Source organism: Bipolaris maydis (genome assembly GCF_028858645.1).
Source record: "Bipolaris maydis strain C4 unplaced genomic scaffold PSV08scaffold_14, whole genome shotgun sequence".
NCBI classification, from domain to species: domain Eukaryota; kingdom Fungi; phylum Ascomycota; class Dothideomycetes; order Pleosporales; family Pleosporaceae; genus Bipolaris; species Bipolaris maydis.
This window is the reverse complement of record NW_027093870.1, coordinates 901,921-920,571: the sequence shown is the minus strand read 5'-3', so window position 1 is coordinate 920,571 and position 18,651 is coordinate 901,921. Positions and strand designations below refer to the sequence as shown.

Below are 18,651 nucleotides of genomic sequence, written 5' to 3'. Positions count from 1 at the left end.
CGACATGCGTTGTTCTTCACGAACCACCACTCGAGACTGCTCCTCTCAACACACAACAAAGACCACCAAATGGCACCTTGCGCGTAATACCAGGCCTCGGCCCTACTGCAATCTGGCTTATCTTACTCATATACCCCATTTGCTGTTTTCTTTTAAAAGCAAGCGCCTATACTACCTTTCGCAGACATACATTACACCCAACATACATGTCTCTTCAGCAATACATATGTGGGAAATAAACCATGCATATACTTTGTATCTATAAAGCTTCATGTAGTTTCATACCGCATGTTATATCACGCGCAGTTGTCCAAGACACACTAGCAAGAAACATGAAAAAAAGAAGAAAAAAAGAAAAAAACATGTTAAACTTCAAACCTCCCTGTGCAATGCACGCATTCACATCTTTGAAATGAAACATTTTTTAGAGAAAAAAAAAGGAAAAACAAAAAAAACAAAAATGTCTGAGAACCAGTTGCATTGATGTACCGTTTTTTCTCTATCTTTCTCTCTCAACCGCCCTAAATGCTCACCCCCTCTTTTTCATTCTCCCAAGAACCGCTCATAAAAATCAATCATGCTAACTCGACTCTCCTTTTCCAACTCCTGCACACACTGCCGCGGCGACATCACCCGGCCAATCGTTTGAATCTCGTCTCGCCACTGCTGCACAACGCCCGCCTGGGCATCTGTATGCACCAAGAAAAAATGCCGATAGTCGCGCCGCAAGTCGACGTGCAAACCCGCAAAGTAGCGCATCATGTTTAGATTGGCTGCGGCCGGGTCGCGTTTAACTGTTTTGAAGTACGTCACTGGCTCGCTGTCTGCGATGATGCGCCGCTCTGATAAGACGGGGAATTTGTCGGGCACACGACTGAGGGGCTCCGAGGGGTGGTCTTGCTCAATATACTGGCTTTCGGCGAGAAGAGTGTAGAGGCGGGCACGGCTGTTTGTTGCTGTTAGCTTGGAGATTCGCGAGATGAAATCATGCCGGGCGAGACAAACCTCTGCATTTCTACGTCACCACTGTCGACCCGATCCGCGTACTTCTCGCAGTAATCAAATAGATACTTCATTAGTTCTGGGCGGACACACAGACGCCAGAGTAGATTTGCCGTTTCCACCTGGCGTCCCCCACTCGGCAGGCCCTTGTACTGCTTCAATTTTTCAATCTTCGCAAAGAACAGCTCCATGATTTTCAAGGCGACTTGCGGTTCCCTGTCAAATACCTCGTCGGTAATATAGATGAGCCCGCCGACGGGGAAGATTTCCACCGCGCCATAGCGGTACACGGGTGGATCAAGTGACAAGGCAGGATCGTACTCGATACCTTCCTGCATGCCAAGCGACCAGACACGAACTTCATGACAGAGCATATCGCCCAGACCAGGTAATTCGGTGAAGTACTCGAAGCCAGCGTGTACCTGGCATAATTAGTATACCTCTGTTTGACATCCTGCACAACAACCTACGATAATGACGCCAGACCCTTCGTTCTTGATTTCCTGCTGAAATTTCGTCCACCCGCCTGGAAAATGCACACCACTGACCTCGACGTGGTGCATCAGCAGCCACCGAGTAATCAACTCCAGCTCCTCCGCATGCTCTTCCGAGTGGTAAACCAGGAAAGCTCGACGGTCCATTAGCTTGATCCCTCTCTCACAATTATTACTGCCAAATAATTCTTCAAAGTTGAGATCGCACACTGACTCAATCCTCTTTTGCATTTTCTCACACGTTGCTTCGGGTGCACCAAACTCCACAGACTCCGCAGGCTCTATAACCTCAGGCGACTGAGGACGAGTTACATCATCGTCTGTAGGCGCCAGGGTCTCCTTTGGTGCCTCGACAGTAGTTTTAGAATCTTGCAGAGTCGCTTTATCTGTAGACACATCGTTGCCCCTGTCTGGCAGAAGACGAAGAGAAGATTCGATGTGGTGATGCGGAGCACGAGCAGGAATTCCAGTATCATAATGTTGAAACTGGCAGCTCTCCGCAGTATTTCGACACACATCATTGGCCCAGTACCAGCATGTCAAATCCCGGGGGGCCAGCCTGTCCATACTCTTCACTGGCTTTAGCGTACCATGTGTTCGCTCATTGTGCGGCTTCGCTGGTCTCGATGCGATTTCTGTCCGCTCGTTATGCGACTTGGCTGGTTTCTGTGCATCATTTGTTCGCTCATCCTGCGGCTTCACTGGTTTCTGGGCACCATTTGTTGGCTTATTGGGTGGCTTTACTGGTTTTGATGCACCCTTTTTTTGCCCGTATACCGGTTTTATGTTTTTGTCGATTCGAGTGGCGTTCTCGCTAGGATGATTTTCGTTTGGTACCCAGCCAGTATTTCGGTGGGCAAAGTGACACTTGTCAGCTGTCTTAAAACAGCCAGTTTTCCCGTACAGCCAGTGGGTGCATGTAAGAGGTGGCCTGCGGTATTTTGGGGGTATTAAACCTCCAGCATGGCCTACAGGGTAATCGTGTCCGTCGGGGTCCTTGTTACGATGCAGAAAGATGCAAGCCTGAGCAGTCTTTGGACAATTGTTGCTGAGCCGCCATTCGGCACACACCTGTGGGACCTTGTTCACTTCCCAGGGTGCTAGAGGAACATTCTCGTCAGTCAAAATCTCACTCCTAGACCCTCGCCGAGCATCATTGCTCTCTATACTCCTTGTACGGCTCTGGCGAACCTCGCGGCGAGCATAGGGATCATCATGTGGGACCGGTGGTTTTGGCTTGACGCTACCAGACGGGCCATTTACAATCTCGAGCGCTGCTGGATCAGGCGTGCCTTCAGCACGCGACCGCTTTTGTGCCACTGCTCGGAAGTGTAAAGTGGAAAATGCCTTTTGGCCCTTTGTCCATTCACTACGCAACTGCATCTTTGGTTGATTAACCACCTTTATGGCACCACTACGTTTGGCCTTGTTGGCACTTCCCTGACTAGCCGAGTTGGCCGGCCTCTCTACAGAAGCAACTGAAGTATCAGAGGCACGAGCCTTTGGTGTTGCGTTGGCAGTTTTTGCTAGCTGCTGTTTGGATATTGCAGGAGGAGGAGCATTAGCTTCATTAGCTGACTGGGATTTTTCTGTCACAGGCGCCGCCGCAGCTGGTTCACTACTCTGCGAAACTGCATCATTTAGAGATTGAGATGGTTTTTGTGGTTCCTTGTTGGCTGCCTGCTTGGTTTGATTTGCTTTTGCAACTGGTTCTTTGCTCACAGGCGCCGCAGTGCGTTTAGTCGGGCTGCATGGTGACTGCAATGAATTGCGTCTTGATTGACCATGACTAGCTGAACCCTTGGTTCCAAGTGAACTGCATGTCGTCTTTTTCGAAATTTTACCCAATTCAGCCATCATTGAGTCATCTATTAGGTCTTCCTCAGATGATGATAGATCCGACTGCACTAAAGGTGGTTTGCGCGCTATTTGAGGTTGCTTGGGTGATGATAAGCTGCGAGTACTGGCGGTAGCTTGTTGTGGAAGGTTCTGATTCTGCGGTCGATTTGATGCAGCACGCCCATCTTCGTCTTCGCTGTCCGACACAAAGAGTGCCGACCGTTGCTTTGTCAAGGCAAGCCTCTGTCGCTTCTCATCGCGCTTTGCTTTTCTGGCCGCCCTGGCAGTTTCTGCAGTTTCAATTGCGGCATGGAAGTCGTCTATGTTCTTTCGACAATACCTGTAGAAGTGAGGTTCGCCCATAGACTTCTTACTATCGTACCATGTTCGGAGCAATGGTGGTGTCCCGGGTGGATTGTTGCCACCATCATCAGGAACAATAAAGGCCGATACAGGCTCCCAAGTGCCTAGGAGGCTTTAGTAACTTGTGGAGATGCACGAGGATGTGGCGAGGTGAGATTGCATGGCAGGCCACCATGACAAAAGATGTTGAACAAGTTTGTTTTGCAGGGAGGCTTGGAATACTTACATCTTCACTACTCGTCAGCCAGCTTCCGACAAGGCGGAATGGTCAACTCACTCGTGAAGTGGATAGCCATCCCATTTGGTCAGGTACTTGATACCGCGGAAGGCGGGCTGGGAAGGATCGTCATCGTCCCAGACGTCCCACTTCTCGGCCAGAATCTCCTCGACTGCGTAGACTGCGTCGTCAGCGGGCTCGCCCTCGACCGTCGATGTGATGGAAATGTCGTCGGCGTCCAAGTGTGTATCGGGGTGTGGAGACATGTGGCGAGCGGGCTCCTGATTGGTGGGGGGCGCCAACTATGAAATGCTGAAGCGGCAGGCAGGTGATGGCTGTGTGGGTGCAATTGGGCCGGCACTAAATAGAGCACGCGGTCCCGTGCAAGGTGCAGCGGCAGTGGGCACGCGGAGAGAGAAAGCGAGAGACTATCTGTGTGGCGGTTTGGGCGCTGAGCGATGAGGTGGACAAGACAAGCAAATCAAACAAAGCCAGTACCAGACAGGCACAACCGAGAGCCCCTGCGTTGCATGCACGGAATGGACTACGTAAGTGCATGGGGAAGGTGAAGGTCGGGCATGTCACTAGCGGCTCGCTTACCTAAGACAGGCATGGGCTCGGGCTCGCTCGTTCGCTGGGAGAGGGCGCTGGCTGGTGCTTGGTGGAGCAACTCCAGGAGGCAGCGAGATACAAGCACCTGTCCACCACCACCGGCCCCAAAACACACGCCTCTCCTGCCTAGCCTGTCCTGCTTTCTGCGACGCCCTCTCGGCTCTGCCTGCTAGTCTCCTCGACCACCTCACCACCAAATCCCTCTTGTCCGCCCAGCCGCCCAACCGCCCACCCCATCTTCCTCCCCGCCCACGGTCATAATGGCCAACGACGAATATGACGTGAGTGCCCGTCCGCCTGCAGTCGACCGTCTGCCGCATCTGCTGACTGCCCGCCTACACAGTTCCTCTTCAAGGGTACCTCCAGGCCCCGTCATCGCCCTTAGACTGCCCCGCTAACCCCCGCAGTGGTGCTCATCGGAGACTCTGGCGTCGGTAAATCCAACCTTTTGAGCCGTTTCACGCGCAACGAGTTCAACCTCGACTCAAAGTCGACCATCGGTGTCGAGTTTGCCACCCGTTCCATTCAAGTCGACGCCAAGACGATCAAGGCCCAGATTTGGGATACTGCTGGCCAGGAGCGTTACCGCGCCATCACGTCCGCATACTACCGTGGCGCAGTCGGCGCTCTGCTCGTCTACGACATCAGCAAGCACCAGACATACGAAAACGTCACCAGGTGGCTCAAGGAGCTGCGCGACCATGCCGACTCCAACATTGTTATTATGCTCGTCGGTAACAAGAGCGATTTGAGGCATCTGCGGGCAGTGCCAACTGAGGAGGCCAAGCAGTTTGCGAGTGCGTATACCTAACATGCGGCTTTTTGGCTCCTCACTCACATTTATACTAACCACTATCTCTAGGCGAGAACAACCTTTCCTTCATTGAAACGTCTGCCTTGGACGCTAGCAACGTCGAGCTTGCTTTCCAGAACATTCTCACAGGTAGGCGCTCCCCCCACCAAGTAAGTAGCTCCGAGAAGCATTGCCACTAACCCGACTCCCAGAAATCTACCGCATCGTCTCAAGCAAAGCTCTTGACCAGGGCGAAGGCAGTGGTCCCGTCCTTGGAAACGACCGCAAGGTGCTCGAAATCAGCAAGTCGGCCGACGCAGAGCAGAAGAAGGGATGCTGCTAGACGAGCAACCTACCAGCCCAAACAGCAATGCTCCGCCCACACTGTCTCTGGCCCTGGCCCTGGCTGCTTCTGCGCTGCGCATGTTGTTTTGACCGGGACAAGGACGGTGCGCTCCCACGGCGGGCGATACCATGAATGCAATGTGCTACACGAGTCACGCAAATGCCCTCCAATTGGCGTCCAGGAAGTCCCTCGCTTTTTACATGTGCTTTGTGTCTCTGCTTGCTTTCTGTTCGGTTAAAGGTGTCTTGGGGGGAAGGAAGGGGTCTCGATGGTTGGTTTTGCCTGCCGCAAGGCCATGTTCTTATCATGTTTGGACGCGGAAGACGATAATGGAATTGACTGATGTGTATCTAACGTCTTATGCAATGACACTTCATGTTAGATTCTTTTTTTTTCTCTTGCGGATTCCACAAACAACATACTATGTCACAATCGCTACTTGTGGAGGAATATAAATGTCACAATCACTAATTGAAGAGATATATTCTTCTCCTAAAGGGGAGAAATGCAGAATGTCTATTGGTTTGGGTATGCTCATCATGCTCATGAAACGCCTATACTCTTTCTACTACCATTGATGTCATTAGGTCGCCATGTCTCTTCTGCTTTTGTCCCAGGAGGCAGGTACTGTCCACTTTGCTCCGACGTTCGCCTATATGCCGCCCCGCCCAGGCTATCATCTCTCTTCTCGTCTCTCGACTCGGAAATGCCTGCCATGGGATACATTCCCGTTCCCGACATGGTCGACGGACTAGCCGTGAATGCCGCTCGAGACTTGACATCGGTTGCAAGCGGGAGTAGGGTACCATGGTCTTTGGACTTGAGCGCTTTTGCGCGCTTGTCCGCCTTTGCGGCATCGTGCGTGCGGTCGTAGAGGTACAGGCCGAGGAAGGTGAGTACGAAGCCGAATGCTTGTATTTTAGTCATTGGTTTCCCGAACCAGACAATGGCGAAGACAATAACGAAGACGCGCTTGATGAGACTTGCGACGGAGTATGTGACGGGGGAAACCATGGATAGTAGCACAAAGGCTACTATGTTTTGTCCAAAGTGGAATGTTCCGTTGAATAGAAACTCAATGAATAGTCGTCCGTGGTCAAGAGCGCCCGGGTGATTTGATAATTCAATCGAGGCATCGTGCAAAAAGTCAAAGATGAGTGTGAATCCTTCGGACCACAACCACAGCGGGAGGGTAAAGAGAAACGCAAGTCCGGAGGAGTAGCAGAGTAGATTGAGCTTGTCCGGCTTGGTAAATCGGTTGGGTGGGAGCCCATCTTTCTCAGCGGCTGCGGCATCGTTGAAGATTTGCTTCGAGACAATGTTCTGTACGACGAAGAGAATGGCACTAGCGAAGGCGGAAACTAGGCCGATAAAGTTGGCGTTGAAATCTGCTGAGCATGCTAGTACTACGCCCAGAGTGAGAGGTATCAGCGAAAGATATGTAGGGAGTGAGTACTGAATCTTGAAAAAGATACTGTATGCCATAACAGTCAGGAGTGGCGAAAGTCCCTTTATAGTGTGCACAAGCGAGACAGGTATTCTCGACGTAGCATCGGCGCTCAGTATATGCCCACCAATTTGAAAGCACGTCAGGGGCAGTGTGGCCATAACCAGCTCCCTAGAGGGCGGGCGGATTCCATATTTCAAAAAGGGCATTGCCTGTTTCAAGCGCGGAAACTTCCTGGCTAGCATACCGAGTATCAGACACCAGCCAGATACAAACGCAAACTGCACAGTCGTGAGGGTAATAGGTTTGGGTAGCGCGGTGAGAATGGCTTTGGAGGACATATTTGTGAAGATGGACGTCATGTACCAGGCGCCACACAGCAACTGCGCCCCGAGTTAGCGTTGCGTCATGTGTACCCTCTATGCGTGGGGAAAGCATACAATGAGCTTTGGTGAGAGCGGTGCCTTGAGCGCGTCGGCAATCTCGTGGGCATTCTGGCTGACGCTGCCCTTGCGCGTGCGTATCGTCTTGAAGGCCTCGCTCAAGCTCTTCTGGCGCCCGTGTCTGGTCGAGGGGCCCGACGTCGAGGCATTCACTCCACCAAACCTCGCCTCTTTGCGCGGTTGCCACCTATCTGTGGGCATCGTACTGCCGTTGGCTTGAGCTGCAGGGTTGGGACTAGCGGACCGCGACGAGCTGAGGCCATAGCCATGGTCTTCCTCGGGCGTAGGCATGAGATCGGGTTGGAAGGCGGGAAATTTAAAGGTAGCATTGGGACTGGGGTCCCGCGCCGACGGTGGCGACATGGCGACTGTGGAGCAAAGCGTCGTCGAGGGGAGTGAGGGGGGGTTTATCGTGAAAGAGTTCGTTACGCCATGGGTGGTGAGAGAGAATCAAGCGTCGGGTTACAGTCTACAGGGAGTGCAATGCCGATTACACGTACAAGACGCCGAAAGTCGCAGGGCCTAGCAGTGGTAGCGAGGGGGAGCGTGTACCGGGGATCTGGGCGGAGAATTGTCCCAAGAATAGGACGCGGTGTTAGAAAACAAGCGTCGCAATGGGTCCGTAATTAGCGGAGAATTGTCTGGCTAGCGTTCGTGATCCCATCGACACGCGTCCAAAAGCGGTTCGGTTGATGGCCGGTGCAAAGTGACAGGGGGGCGGGGAGACAGGCGATTGCTTGGCTATGCACCACCACCACCACCACGATTCGTCAGCCAAGCTCCACTGATATAGCCTCCAACGCCTTTGTGGCTTGGTTTTTCTTGCTACAGAGGCACCGATTGTACTTGAAAAGAATAGAAAAACAACAGAAAACTCGCTTCCTGGCCTACTTCGAATGCATCGAGCGGGTCCAGCAGTAATACCATGTTCGTGAAGTTGAATCGACTGTCGTCATCGGTTTTGCTATCTTCGTTCTTACTCCTGTTCCAGCGGCCATCAGCTACTCGAGCACAAAACGTCTCCATGTTGTCCTTCGGCGAAACATGGCACGTTCTCGGACCTTTTCAGATTGGGACCAGAGGCACGTCATGAATGAGCACGCCAGCATGAAGTCAACCCTCACCTACTAACATTTGCCCAGAGGCTTCGTGGGGTGCAGATCCACTTGAATATGCTGGCGGCTTTAGAAACCTCACTTATGATCCAGACGCAAAATTCCCCAGTGCCTTACCAGCGAATGGGACTGCGTCGTGGAACATCACCAAGGCCAAGCAGACCCTAAGCACTACTGGCTCAGCTAATGCATCTTTGAGCATTAGCTACTCAAACGTGGATTGGGACTTTTTGAAAGTCGTTTATGGATGGGCTGCCGTCCAGTATCAGGCCTGGGTGCGCGGTGAGATTGTCGTGGGCGGCAACGATACTCAGACTGGCATCTTACATACAGACTCTATCCTAGAGTATTGGATCGACGACAAGCATTACTTTGGGGGTGACTACTACAGCTTCCGGCATGCGCCTCCTGTGTTGCATCTTACGCCTGGCTCACACAGAATTGACATTCGTCTGGTCCGCGACGTAAGAGCCTTTGGGGGTATTCTAGAGCCAACCATTGACGTCTTGGTCGACATACGACAAGTGACTGCATTACTCGAACTTGCGAAGCCTGGAATTCTAATGTCTGACGTCATAAATGGAAGGCCCGCCTCTACTATTGGGTCTGTATCCCTGAGGAATAGCGGGCAAGAGGATATTGAGATCTTGGGCATCCAACGGTCCATTGCCAGCTCCCAAATTCCCTTTGCAGAGCGAGACATTACTGGTCAGACTCCTTTCAAAGTAGACTTGGATGTCGCTGACCAGAGGGACCCCATGTCCTCAGATAATCATCGTCGTACCTTCCCCATGACCATAGTTCCTGGTCAAACGAGGCCTGTGCCATTCGAAGTTCTTCCAGTAGCCGTTAATACGTCTACTGTGGACTATGAGATAAAATATAGAACAGTTGGTAGCACTGACTCTTCGACAATCGGTGCTTCCCAGCCCCTTAACCACGTAGACCTTTATGCGCCTCATAAGATTACATTCCTCCATCCAGGTGGTATAGTGTCTTATGCTATGCTTCGGCCTCCTGCCAAGAACGCAACTTGCACATCTAATCGCTTGAAACTACCGGTTCTTCTGCAGCTTCATGGAGCAGGAGTTGAAGCTGAAAACCCCATGGTCTATCACGCACTGGACCCTGTATCAGACCTCTGCGCGTGGGTGTTGTTCCCGACAGGCGTCACTACATGGTCTGGCGACGACTGGCACAACTGGGGCTTCGCAGATGTGGAAGCAGCGATTGCAGCGATTCCGGATTGGATTGAGAATAACAACTGGACTGGCCCTGGTGTTGATCTGGATCGCTGGATAGTTTCAGGCCACTCCAATGGTGGTCAAGGGACTTGGTTCGCCTTGACACATCGTCCAGACAAGGTGCTGGCTGCGGCCCCGGTCTCTGGATATAGTAGTATCCAGAAGTATGTCCCATTCGAACTTTGGCAGGGCGCAGACCCCAGACGCAAAGAGATTATTAGCGCCTCCCTAAACAGTTATCGTCATGAACTGCTGATGCCGAACGTGCGAGGCATTCCTATCCAGCAGCAGCATGGTGCGATTGATGACAACGTACCAGCGTATAATTCGCGCCTACTAGCGCAACAAATCCATCAAGAGAACGCCAAGTCGAGTTTCAATGAGGTCGTTGGCTTCAGCCATTGGTGGGATGGAGTCATGACTACACCACAATTAGTCAGCTTCTATTACAGCCAGACAAATAGCGAGGATATCATGCCACGAAAACTGAGGCAATTCAGCTTTCTTGTTGGTGATCCCGGCGATATGGGCAGCAAAGGCGGAATCAGGGTGAAGCATCTAGAAGACCCCGGACGATATGGACGAGTCAGCGTTCGAGGAAATATTATCAAGACTTCGAACGTGCAAGATCTTGAATTCGACATTGTTCTTTGGAACGAGTCGGTGACAATTGATCACAAAAGGTTGGAACTCTCAGGAGAGGCAGTAGCCAGTGTCTACAAGTCGGCCGACGGTTGGACTCTTAGCCCAGCTGGGAAAGAAATTGGACGTGTCCAACGAAACGGCCTTCAGCTGGGCTCCATGACTGCCATTCTGCGTACCCAAGGCTCTTTTATCATCCGACATCCAGCGTCTTCAGCCGCATCGCATATTGCTCTGCAGGTTTCCCGCAATCTCCACCAATACTTCAAAGCAGACACGCAAATTCTCCCCTCTACATCAAGTTCCATCCCTTCAGGCTCTTCTGGCAATGTCATTACTCTAGGTATCGCCGATAGTCTCCCGCCATTCCAGTCTAGCTTCCCTGTCCGTGTCGGTGAAACCGGAGTCACTGTTCGTGATTATCATGGCCAAGAACACCAGTATAGGGAGGAGGCCCGTGGTGCTGCGTTTCTGCGCCCACTTGAAGGTGAACGACTGGAATTGGTTCTTTGGGGCTCTGACGAGGCAGGACTGCAGCAGGCGGCGCGGGTTTTGCCCCTGATGACAGGTGTAGGGCAACCAGATTTTGTGGTCTTAGGTGAAAGTGCAAGATGGAAAGGTATTGAGGGTGTGCTGGCTATGGGCTTCTTTGATTCCAACTGGGAGATTACTCCGGCTAGTGTCATTGACAGTGACATTGACACGTATCAGGCTGATGATTAGGTGTAACTTCTGATACCATGGACTGTGTATATAAGTAATGGACGGCATGCACGTGTGAAGCCACATACCTATTGTTAGTGTCTTCACTCTCCGCTTTCAAAGCTAAACGTCGCTCTAAGAATTAAAAAGGCTGCTTATATATTTCAATTAAATTTTCTTTCCAAATTCTAATTTGTAGGAAGAGCTTTTTAAGTTGCAGTAACGGAGAAGCATTCTTATGTCTTCTATTTCAACCACTACTCTAATTCCAACATTAATGTAGTATTCAAGTAAGAAGAAAATCTCAATTTAGCTTCTTCAGCACTAAAAGCTAGAAACAAAAACGCTTTCTGCGAATAAGTACTGCCTTGAAAGGAGAATTATTTTAATTCTGACATGGTCTTCAAAATCCAGGAATTACGTTTATGTTATAGAGAGAGGAAGAGAAAGAAGAATTCGAACCTCCTCCTCTACATCAAAACAATCGATACACCTTTTGAAACTAAAAATCCCTATAACCCTTCCCTCCACTCACCATACTCGCACTAATCTTGCCAATCTCCTCGCTATTCCTAACCCAAGCCCCCGTCGCATCGCGCCACACCCCACTCCCAAATTTACCCCTGCACCAATCCAGCACCTTCTCCGCCTCTCCTCTAATCCTCTGCTCAATATCCCTCTCCTCCTCTTCACCTCTCCCTCGTTGCCCCCGCTTCTGTTTCCGAAAAGTCTCAACAGCATCAACGAGATGTCCGGCATCTTCGTCGCCATACACGAACTTGACAAGTGACAGACCAGATATCTGCGAGTTATTGTTACTGCCGATTTTTTGGAAAACCTCGGGATCTAGTTTTTGGCCTTGGGCCTTGTATTTGGGCTGGTAACCCTCACATGCGTCCGAGACGTCGTGCATCCATGCGCGTGCGTTGTTGAAGTCGCCTTCAGCGCGGTGCAAGATGCTGTGGAGAAGCATGCCCTCCACAGCCGGCGGGGCTTGCATGTGGCGGACGAGAAAGTGGGCAGATGGCAGGTCGTGGTTTAGGATATGCAGGAGAGCTTCTATTGTGGGGTGGACGTGCAGATCTGCAATCGTCGCCGTTAGGTGCGTATCTTGAGGCTTCTTGGGTGCATGGACAAGGCTGGTGCTTGTTATGAGCTTCCGTGATATCGAGTCGAGTTGCTGGGACACATCAGAGTCTGACATGGCTCTTTGATTCTCTTTCTATCTCTTCTTGCAAAATGTAGTGGGCGTATTGTAGATTGACCGACTACCAGGTTGACAGTACGCAATAGGCTGTGAGTACGTCGATACTAGCATACATGCACCCAAGATGGAAAACACACAAAGTGTGAAGTGAGAAGATTAAGGAATGAGCGTATTATATCAATGTTTATCAACTAAGTTGCGAATTTGAGTGACGTGCTTAATGCATGGTGGTGCCTTCATCTAAACGCGTAGACGTCATCATGGACCCTGAAACTACTAAAAAGAAAACAGTGATCGAAGCATTTGCTTCTTGGGCATTCCATCATTTGATTGGCTACTATCGTGGTTGATGTCGTAGATTGACGCAAGGAAATCCTCCTTTTCAAGTACAGTGAGCTCTAAGGTATGCACCGTTGCATTCCTAGCCAATTACGAGCATACCACCTAGTCATACATGAGCCATAAGGAGATTTAGGAAAAGGAAAATCGCATCAATGCTTCTTGTAAACGCCTGCAGATTTGCATGAAACCCCAACATGAAAAATGAAACCCTACAAATTTACACGGTAAACAAGCTGGTGAAGGTATCCGAGATGATCAGGTAGGAATGGACCCCGGGGCGAAAAGACTTTACGTCTGTTGTTGCTTTTCTTCTTCAAGGTTCTTGTATTTCTTATTCGCATCATCTCATTGCTGCTTGGCTCGCTGTCCATTTGTCTTGGCAGCCTCGCGCTCCTTTTGGCGCTGTTCTTCGGCTTCGACCATTTCTTTGTCCTCAAGTCAGCTTGATATCTTCCATGGATTGAATGCAAGTCTCGTACCTCTCCACTGGTCCTCACCAGCATATCTCTCGTGGTGGATCTTCTTCTCAATGACGTGCTTGTGCTCGGGGTCGTTGGGATCGATAATCTTGATGGTCTCCCACCTTCCCTTGCCCTTGGCCGCATCTGCACCTTCAATGGCAAAGCTGCCCAGTAGCGCAGCCAGTGTACCACCCTGGGCGTACATACGCGCCTGCACAAGCTTCTGTGACCCACTCAGGTAAGGGTTGCGGTTGACCATATGCCACGAGCCGGCCATGGAAGCAACCCAGAAACCGAACAGGAGCGGGTAACGGTTCTCTGTCGCCCAGTCTTTCGCACGTTGGAAAGGCGTTTTGTTGGCTTCAAGAAGGTTTTCTCGTTGCTGTTCACGCTCGATCTGGCGCTTCTTTTCGGGAGTGTGTTCAATGTCGTATTGTGCGGAAGCCCGGTCGGCGGCGATGACGGCTGAGTTGTATGGTCAGACCTTGAAATTTTGTAGTACAAGAGTATTGTTGAATTGAGACATACCGACAAAAGTTCCCGTTGAAGCGACAAGGAAAGCCCGGAATGGCACGGTAAGGGCTCGGAAGGAGTGGTAGCGTCTGCTTGCGCCCACAACAGCCGCAGCACCTACTGCGATGCCGATGATGCCACCGATTGTGCCACCCTTAACTGTAGCACTGTTGCTTGTTAGTACAAAGCTTTCGGCGGGGTTGTGGTCGCGCTTACTTGTAATGCGCCTGCTCCTCTTCCTTGGTGAGAACCTTCATCTTTGGTTATGTGAATTTGGCTGGGTAAAAACAATGGGTTGTTGGCGTGTGGATTGCTGGATGGGAGGCAGGTGGGAGGCGGTTATGAGGAGTTGTTGAACTGTTGAAGAATTGATGACTGTGAGGTGATATGGGAAATAAAACGGCGTCTACGGCGACTTATTAAAACATGATGCGGCGATCAAATCCAGGGCAGATACAGCATGGTGACGTCGCCGAGCTTCCGGCACCGCTAGGCCCTGCTGATGAGGTAAGGGCTTTTTCGGCAGACCCTGCCTAGGCCAAGCCCTACAAAATCTTCTGGCCCGATTATAGACGCCGCACCAAGATCAGGCCATCGATGCGTGATACCTCAGATGCATGCATACACTGTCTTGCGCAAATGAGACAAGCTGCGGCCTTTGGCTTGAGAAACTGTCGAGTACATGCCTCATGCTGCATATCTTTCTGGCCGCAGATGGCAACTGCATCCATTGCCCGGCTTCATTGATAACGTTTCTCATCGATATCAGAATGTATCAAAGTGCGCTTTCGGTATCTTGCAAAATCGACGCAAGAATAGATGCAAAGTAAGCACCTGCAGTAGGCGTAAGCCATGCTTCCTGTCTGTCCCATGTCGGCAACGCGTCGCATGTCGTATGTCGCGTGCGGCTCAGAGTTTGCGCCGAAACGGCATCTCCATACTTGCCGGTACGCCGTTGCTCGCCCTCTGACCACTGTCGGCCATGCGGCTTGACTACTCTAATTGCTTTCTAGACCATCTATATGTTCTCCATATCCTACTATTGTCTTCCTTTCATGGCCCTTTTCCTTGGTGTCTAAAACATCTTGTTGTCAACCCAAGAAGCACTTGCCCGAACGCGTCCGAGGATTGCCGAAGTCCGTAAATTCTCCATACTTCTCCCGAGCTACTGCGACATTCACCCTTCAGCCCGAAAGCTTAGCGAGCACACTACATTGCTTGACTTTGTAAACAAATCCTTCATTCTCAACCAATTCTGTTGAAGAAACTCCAAGCATGGTTCCGCACCACAAACTTCAAACAGCACAACGGCTGGATTCGTCAGACAACTCAATGGAAAACATATGTATTCCTTAGTAAACATTACCACTACCGTATTCCCACTTAATCAGTCAGCTTATTAAGAAGTTTAATTATGTACGCACAATCCAGTTCGCTGCTCGTCATATCGCCCCAGGCTTCCCTCACTAATCCGACCAAAGTCGTCACGATTAATGAAATTGTCGGGATAAACAAGAAAAGTCATGTAGGTCAATAAACCATATCCGCCAAGCGATATCATGTCAGGACAAAGCAATTCATGCTCAGTGTGCTCATCTTAAGCCAATCGATCTGACAATTTTTTTCGACATTGATCTTAGCTTTTGGGCATATCCACGAGACCTTCTTCGAGATTGAGAGCGAGGGGTGCACAAGCTGATGATACCCAACGGTACGTATGTGGACGGCGATATCTAGGGCCCCAGACTTGACATCTACCGAAAAGAGCCAAAAGTGGGTCGCGACGTCGGGTTGCCGTAGCGTGGAAGCATACCAGCTGGGGGCCCGGGGCGCGTAGTAAGGGCGGGGTTGCAGCAGAGCATCGCAACACGGGAGCCGTACTTCGAACCGCGAAGTGACACCATGTGCTTCCGAATGTGACCACCAACAAGCTCGCGATGCTGAGAGCTGCTGTTGGTCAAGATGTACTGGATGAGATAGTTGCCGAACTGATCACCCGCAACTGTCCCGAAATTAGCTTCTCTTGCATTGACCGAGCACACAGGTCGTTACGTACTGTCAATCAAAGGCATACGCGGACGGTCAGGGCGAGCCTCGCAAACGCGGTCGAGATAACGGTCCAGAAACTCGCTGCCACCAATCTTGAGGCATTTCTCAATGACCTTGGAAGCATATTGGTCCATGCTGTACTCTGTACTAAAGCGAAGAATGTGCTCGATTGCTCGACTACGATCAGCAGGCGCGCCATGCTCGCAGATGTGCTGAATGCACCAGTTTCCAAATTGTCCATGTGCAATCACATCGATGCTGGCCAATACCTCGTTTATACAGGGGCGCTATAACGGTTAGCATGGCTAACATGTCACATGCGTCAAGAGTAAATACCTTGTCCTCTTCGAGACAGTTCTCAAAGATGTTCTGTACGACAAGACTTCCGGTCTCGCCCAACGCGACCTCATGCCACATACCGCGAAGGGCCTCGTTGACATAGCGCATGATCTGTGGTGGAGAGTCGCTCCAGCGAAGCTCGAATAGCTTTTGCCAGACATGACAAGCATAGCGGTGGATCACTGTCTCGGGAATGCGACGGAGAAGCTCGTGGACCATGGTTGCCTTGTACTCCTCTGGGACACAATCGAAAGCTTTCTGGATAACATGGCAACCGAAAGCATCCATGCTCAGGGCAAGAGTGTTACCGCGGATAGCTTGAGCAATGGCAATTACCTGATCATGTGTACCATGTTCGAAGCAGCGCTGAACAAGGAAATTGCCGAACCGGTTGATCATCAAAGCATACGCTTGAGAAATGATCGCTTCGACGATTTCGTACTTTTGTTCCGGAGTGCCTACCTTGAGCTTCTGTTGGAGAAAGATGGACGCCTGCTGATCATTGTTGCAGATGATCTTGTCGACAATGTACTTCCAGTTACAGCTCATGTTGCGGTCCAACAGACGACGGTAGTTCATCGGCTCGACAGGGGGTACGTACTGGGTAGTGCCGGTCTCGGGTAGGGCCTGAGTGGCTGTCAGTTCAGAATTCTGGTATAAAAACAATCAACGACTAACTTGTGTATTCCACGGGGAAGATCCCATGTTGTTGGTGAAGTTGAACTCGTTCGCATCCGCAGATAAGTTGCTAGACATGGTGCCGATTGGAGTCGGATGACCAATAGGATACATTGGCGGGAGAGCGTATTGGTTGTATCCAGGATCAAATGCGGAGCTTGGACGAGTAGGCGGATTGCTCAAGCTGTTGCCCACTCCTATTCCCATGCCCATGCCATTGCTAGAGCCAGTATACATACTATTGGACATACCACTATTCATTACGTTGCTGATGTTGCTTGCCCTGCTGGTGCTGCGGAAGCTTTGGTCAAGCGGAAAGTGAGTGGGCTCGTTCAAGTAGCCGGCGCGGCGATAGCTCGACTGTGAGGGCTGTGATCGGGTCTGTACTTGTGCCTGGCTCGGATAGGGAGCTCCGAATCCATTACTGCCCACGTGGGCTGGACGAGCAGACCCATTGCCCCAGCCGTAGGTGCCTTGGGTCGAGGCGTTGAACTTGTTCTGTAGGGTTACAAGAGTTTGCTCGGTGACGTCGTCTGAGTAACCATAATCAGGCTCGGACGATTGGGTGAGGTGCTCCATGGTTGATCGGGCTACGTTATGGCTGTGCATCTCCTGGTTCACGCGATTGACTTCGTTGCGAGCTTCCTGTAGCTCAAGCTTCAGCTTCTGCAACTCGACAGCTTCGACCAGCACAACCGAGTTTTCCATCTCTGTGGGTGGCGTGGACGTGAAGTCTTCTGTGGCTGGAGTAAGGGAAATAGAGCCGCTGGAAGAACTGTACGGATCATGAAGAGGAGAGTGCCTATTGAAGCGCTGCAACACTGAGTCCACTATGGCTCGATCCTCATCGGCTTCCGTGCTGGATTTCTGCATACATTAGATCGATTAGTACCAGTTGATGCGCCAAGGGGCCAGTATGAGCACCACAAACCTTGTAAACATCGAGCGGATTGGGCGGTTCCAGAAGCGATCGATTGCCCAGGGCAGAAGGTCCAAGTGATCGCTTGAAGCCCTGTGTATTGGAAGTCAACGCTGAGCCAAACATGCGTTGCAAAGCATATGGATAGCCGCCTAGACTCAAGTTGCCTACCGCCTGACCCAAAGCCTCGGGTGAAGTGTCGATTCTGAGGTCCCCTGGTACTGGGAACCGGGTGGGACCCTTGCGGGGTGTAGGCGAGCCGTCGGACGCAATGTTGAAGCTCATGGCAGCGGCACTTGAACGTGTGTTCGGGGGGTTAGATGGTATAGATCTGGAAGGCTCACGTAGTATGCAGGCTGCACGGGGACAAGACTGCGGTTCCGAAAGGTGGTGGGGAGCAAATCTGGGGTAATGGGGGGCAAATGTGCAGATAAGATGCAGGACAAATGCCTGTCGCGGCTGGGGCGGCGTCGTATATGACCAAGGTAGATACAGAAGCGACGATGAACAGCTCAAATGTAAGTACACAAATTAGGTGGCAGAAGGTGCCGGAGTAAGGAGAGAGCTACGGCGGCACAAAAGGAAGGAGGGGGACGGGGAAGCCACAGCAAAAACCAGTCGCAGTGAGTGCGATTGTAAGGCAGGCGCGTCATGGCGGGATTTTCCGCCTTCACTTTCACTCGATGCCAAGGCTACAATCTGTGGTGGGCATGCCGTCCAGGTGCCACGGAAATTGCGTGTCGTGAAGACAACAACAACAAAAGGTGTGTGGCTTCTCACGCACATGCCGTCTCGTACCTACACGATGATTGCTGTTGTATTGACTACATAGTGGCTCTCGGGAGTTGCTAGATATAGTACATATGTAATTTGTACGGAAGTAG

General features: G+C 51.1%; 7 protein-coding genes across 7 annotated transcripts; 2 read left to right on the top strand and 5 right to left on the bottom strand.

The window, feature by feature from the left end:
* Nucleotides 1-463: 463 nt before the first annotated feature.
* PSV08DRAFT_209034 (uncharacterized protein) lies at nt 464-4,227 on the bottom strand. Its single transcript, XM_014225277.1, has 7 exons — nt 3,976-4,227; nt 3,461-3,810; nt 3,093-3,421; nt 2,274-2,996; nt 1,473-2,108; nt 1,006-1,424; nt 464-946 (listed from the first exon to the last, which is right to left on the bottom strand). Exons 1-7 carry the CDS (start codon nt 4,179-4,181, stop codon nt 544-546), a joined length of 3,066 nt encoding a protein of 1,021 aa, XP_014080752.1. The 5' UTR covers nt 4,182-4,227; the 3' UTR covers nt 464-543.
* A 377-nt stretch (nt 4,228-4,604) lies between these two features.
* PSV08DRAFT_329722 (ras family-domain-containing protein) lies at nt 4,605-6,137 on the top strand. The gene is made up of 5 exons (XM_014225276.2): nt 4,605-4,808; nt 4,871-4,883; nt 4,935-5,324; nt 5,390-5,470; nt 5,533-6,137. Exons 1-5 carry the CDS (start codon nt 4,788-4,790, stop codon nt 5,661-5,663), a joined length of 636 nt encoding a protein of 211 aa, XP_014080751.1. The 5' UTR covers nt 4,605-4,787; the 3' UTR covers nt 5,664-6,137.
* PSV08DRAFT_412088 (triose-phosphate transporter family-domain-containing protein) lies at nt 5,906-8,037 on the bottom strand. Its single transcript, XM_014225275.2, has 2 exons — nt 7,554-8,037; nt 5,906-7,496 (listed from the first exon to the last, which is right to left on the bottom strand). Exons 1-2 carry the CDS (start codon nt 7,917-7,919, stop codon nt 6,210-6,212), a joined length of 1,653 nt encoding a protein of 550 aa, XP_014080750.1. The 5' UTR covers nt 7,920-8,037; the 3' UTR covers nt 5,906-6,209.
* A 133-nt stretch (nt 8,038-8,170) lies between these two features.
* On the top strand, nt 8,171-11,442 carry PSV08DRAFT_404845 (uncharacterized protein; the record flags this gene model as incomplete). Its single annotated transcript, XM_014225274.1, has 2 exons — nt 8,171-8,174; nt 8,699-11,442. 2 exons carry the CDS (start codon nt 8,171-8,173, stop codon nt 11,278-11,280), a joined length of 2,586 nt encoding a protein of 861 aa, XP_014080749.1. The 3' UTR covers nt 11,281-11,442.
* Nucleotides 11,443-11,761: 319 nt separating this feature from the next.
* On the bottom strand, nt 11,762-12,463 carry PSV08DRAFT_229755 (uncharacterized protein; the record flags this gene model as incomplete). Its single annotated transcript, XM_014225273.1, has 1 exon — nt 11,762-12,463. One exon carries the CDS (start codon nt 12,461-12,463, stop codon nt 11,762-11,764), a length of 702 nt encoding a protein of 233 aa, XP_014080748.1.
* Nucleotides 12,464-13,158: 695 nt separating this feature from the next.
* On the bottom strand, nt 13,159-14,096 carry PSV08DRAFT_329674 (uncharacterized protein; the record flags this gene model as incomplete). The annotated part of the gene is made up of 4 exons (XM_014225272.2): nt 13,999-14,096; nt 13,798-13,949; nt 13,288-13,734; nt 13,159-13,233 (listed from the first exon to the last, which is right to left on the bottom strand). Coding segments are annotated over exons 1-4 (715 nt in total), but the record flags the coding sequence as incomplete, so codon positions are not given.
* Nucleotides 14,097-15,496: 1,400 nt separating this feature from the next.
* On the bottom strand, nt 15,497-18,052 carry PSV08DRAFT_380617 (armadillo-type protein; the record flags this gene model as incomplete). Its single annotated transcript, XM_066093390.1, has 5 exons — nt 15,497-15,784; nt 15,839-16,118; nt 16,168-16,797; nt 16,849-17,715; nt 17,780-18,052. 5 exons carry the CDS (start codon nt 18,050-18,052, stop codon nt 15,537-15,539), a joined length of 2,298 nt encoding a protein of 765 aa, XP_065948224.1. The 3' UTR covers nt 15,497-15,536.
* Between the last annotated feature and the right edge of the window lie 599 nt (nt 18,053-18,651).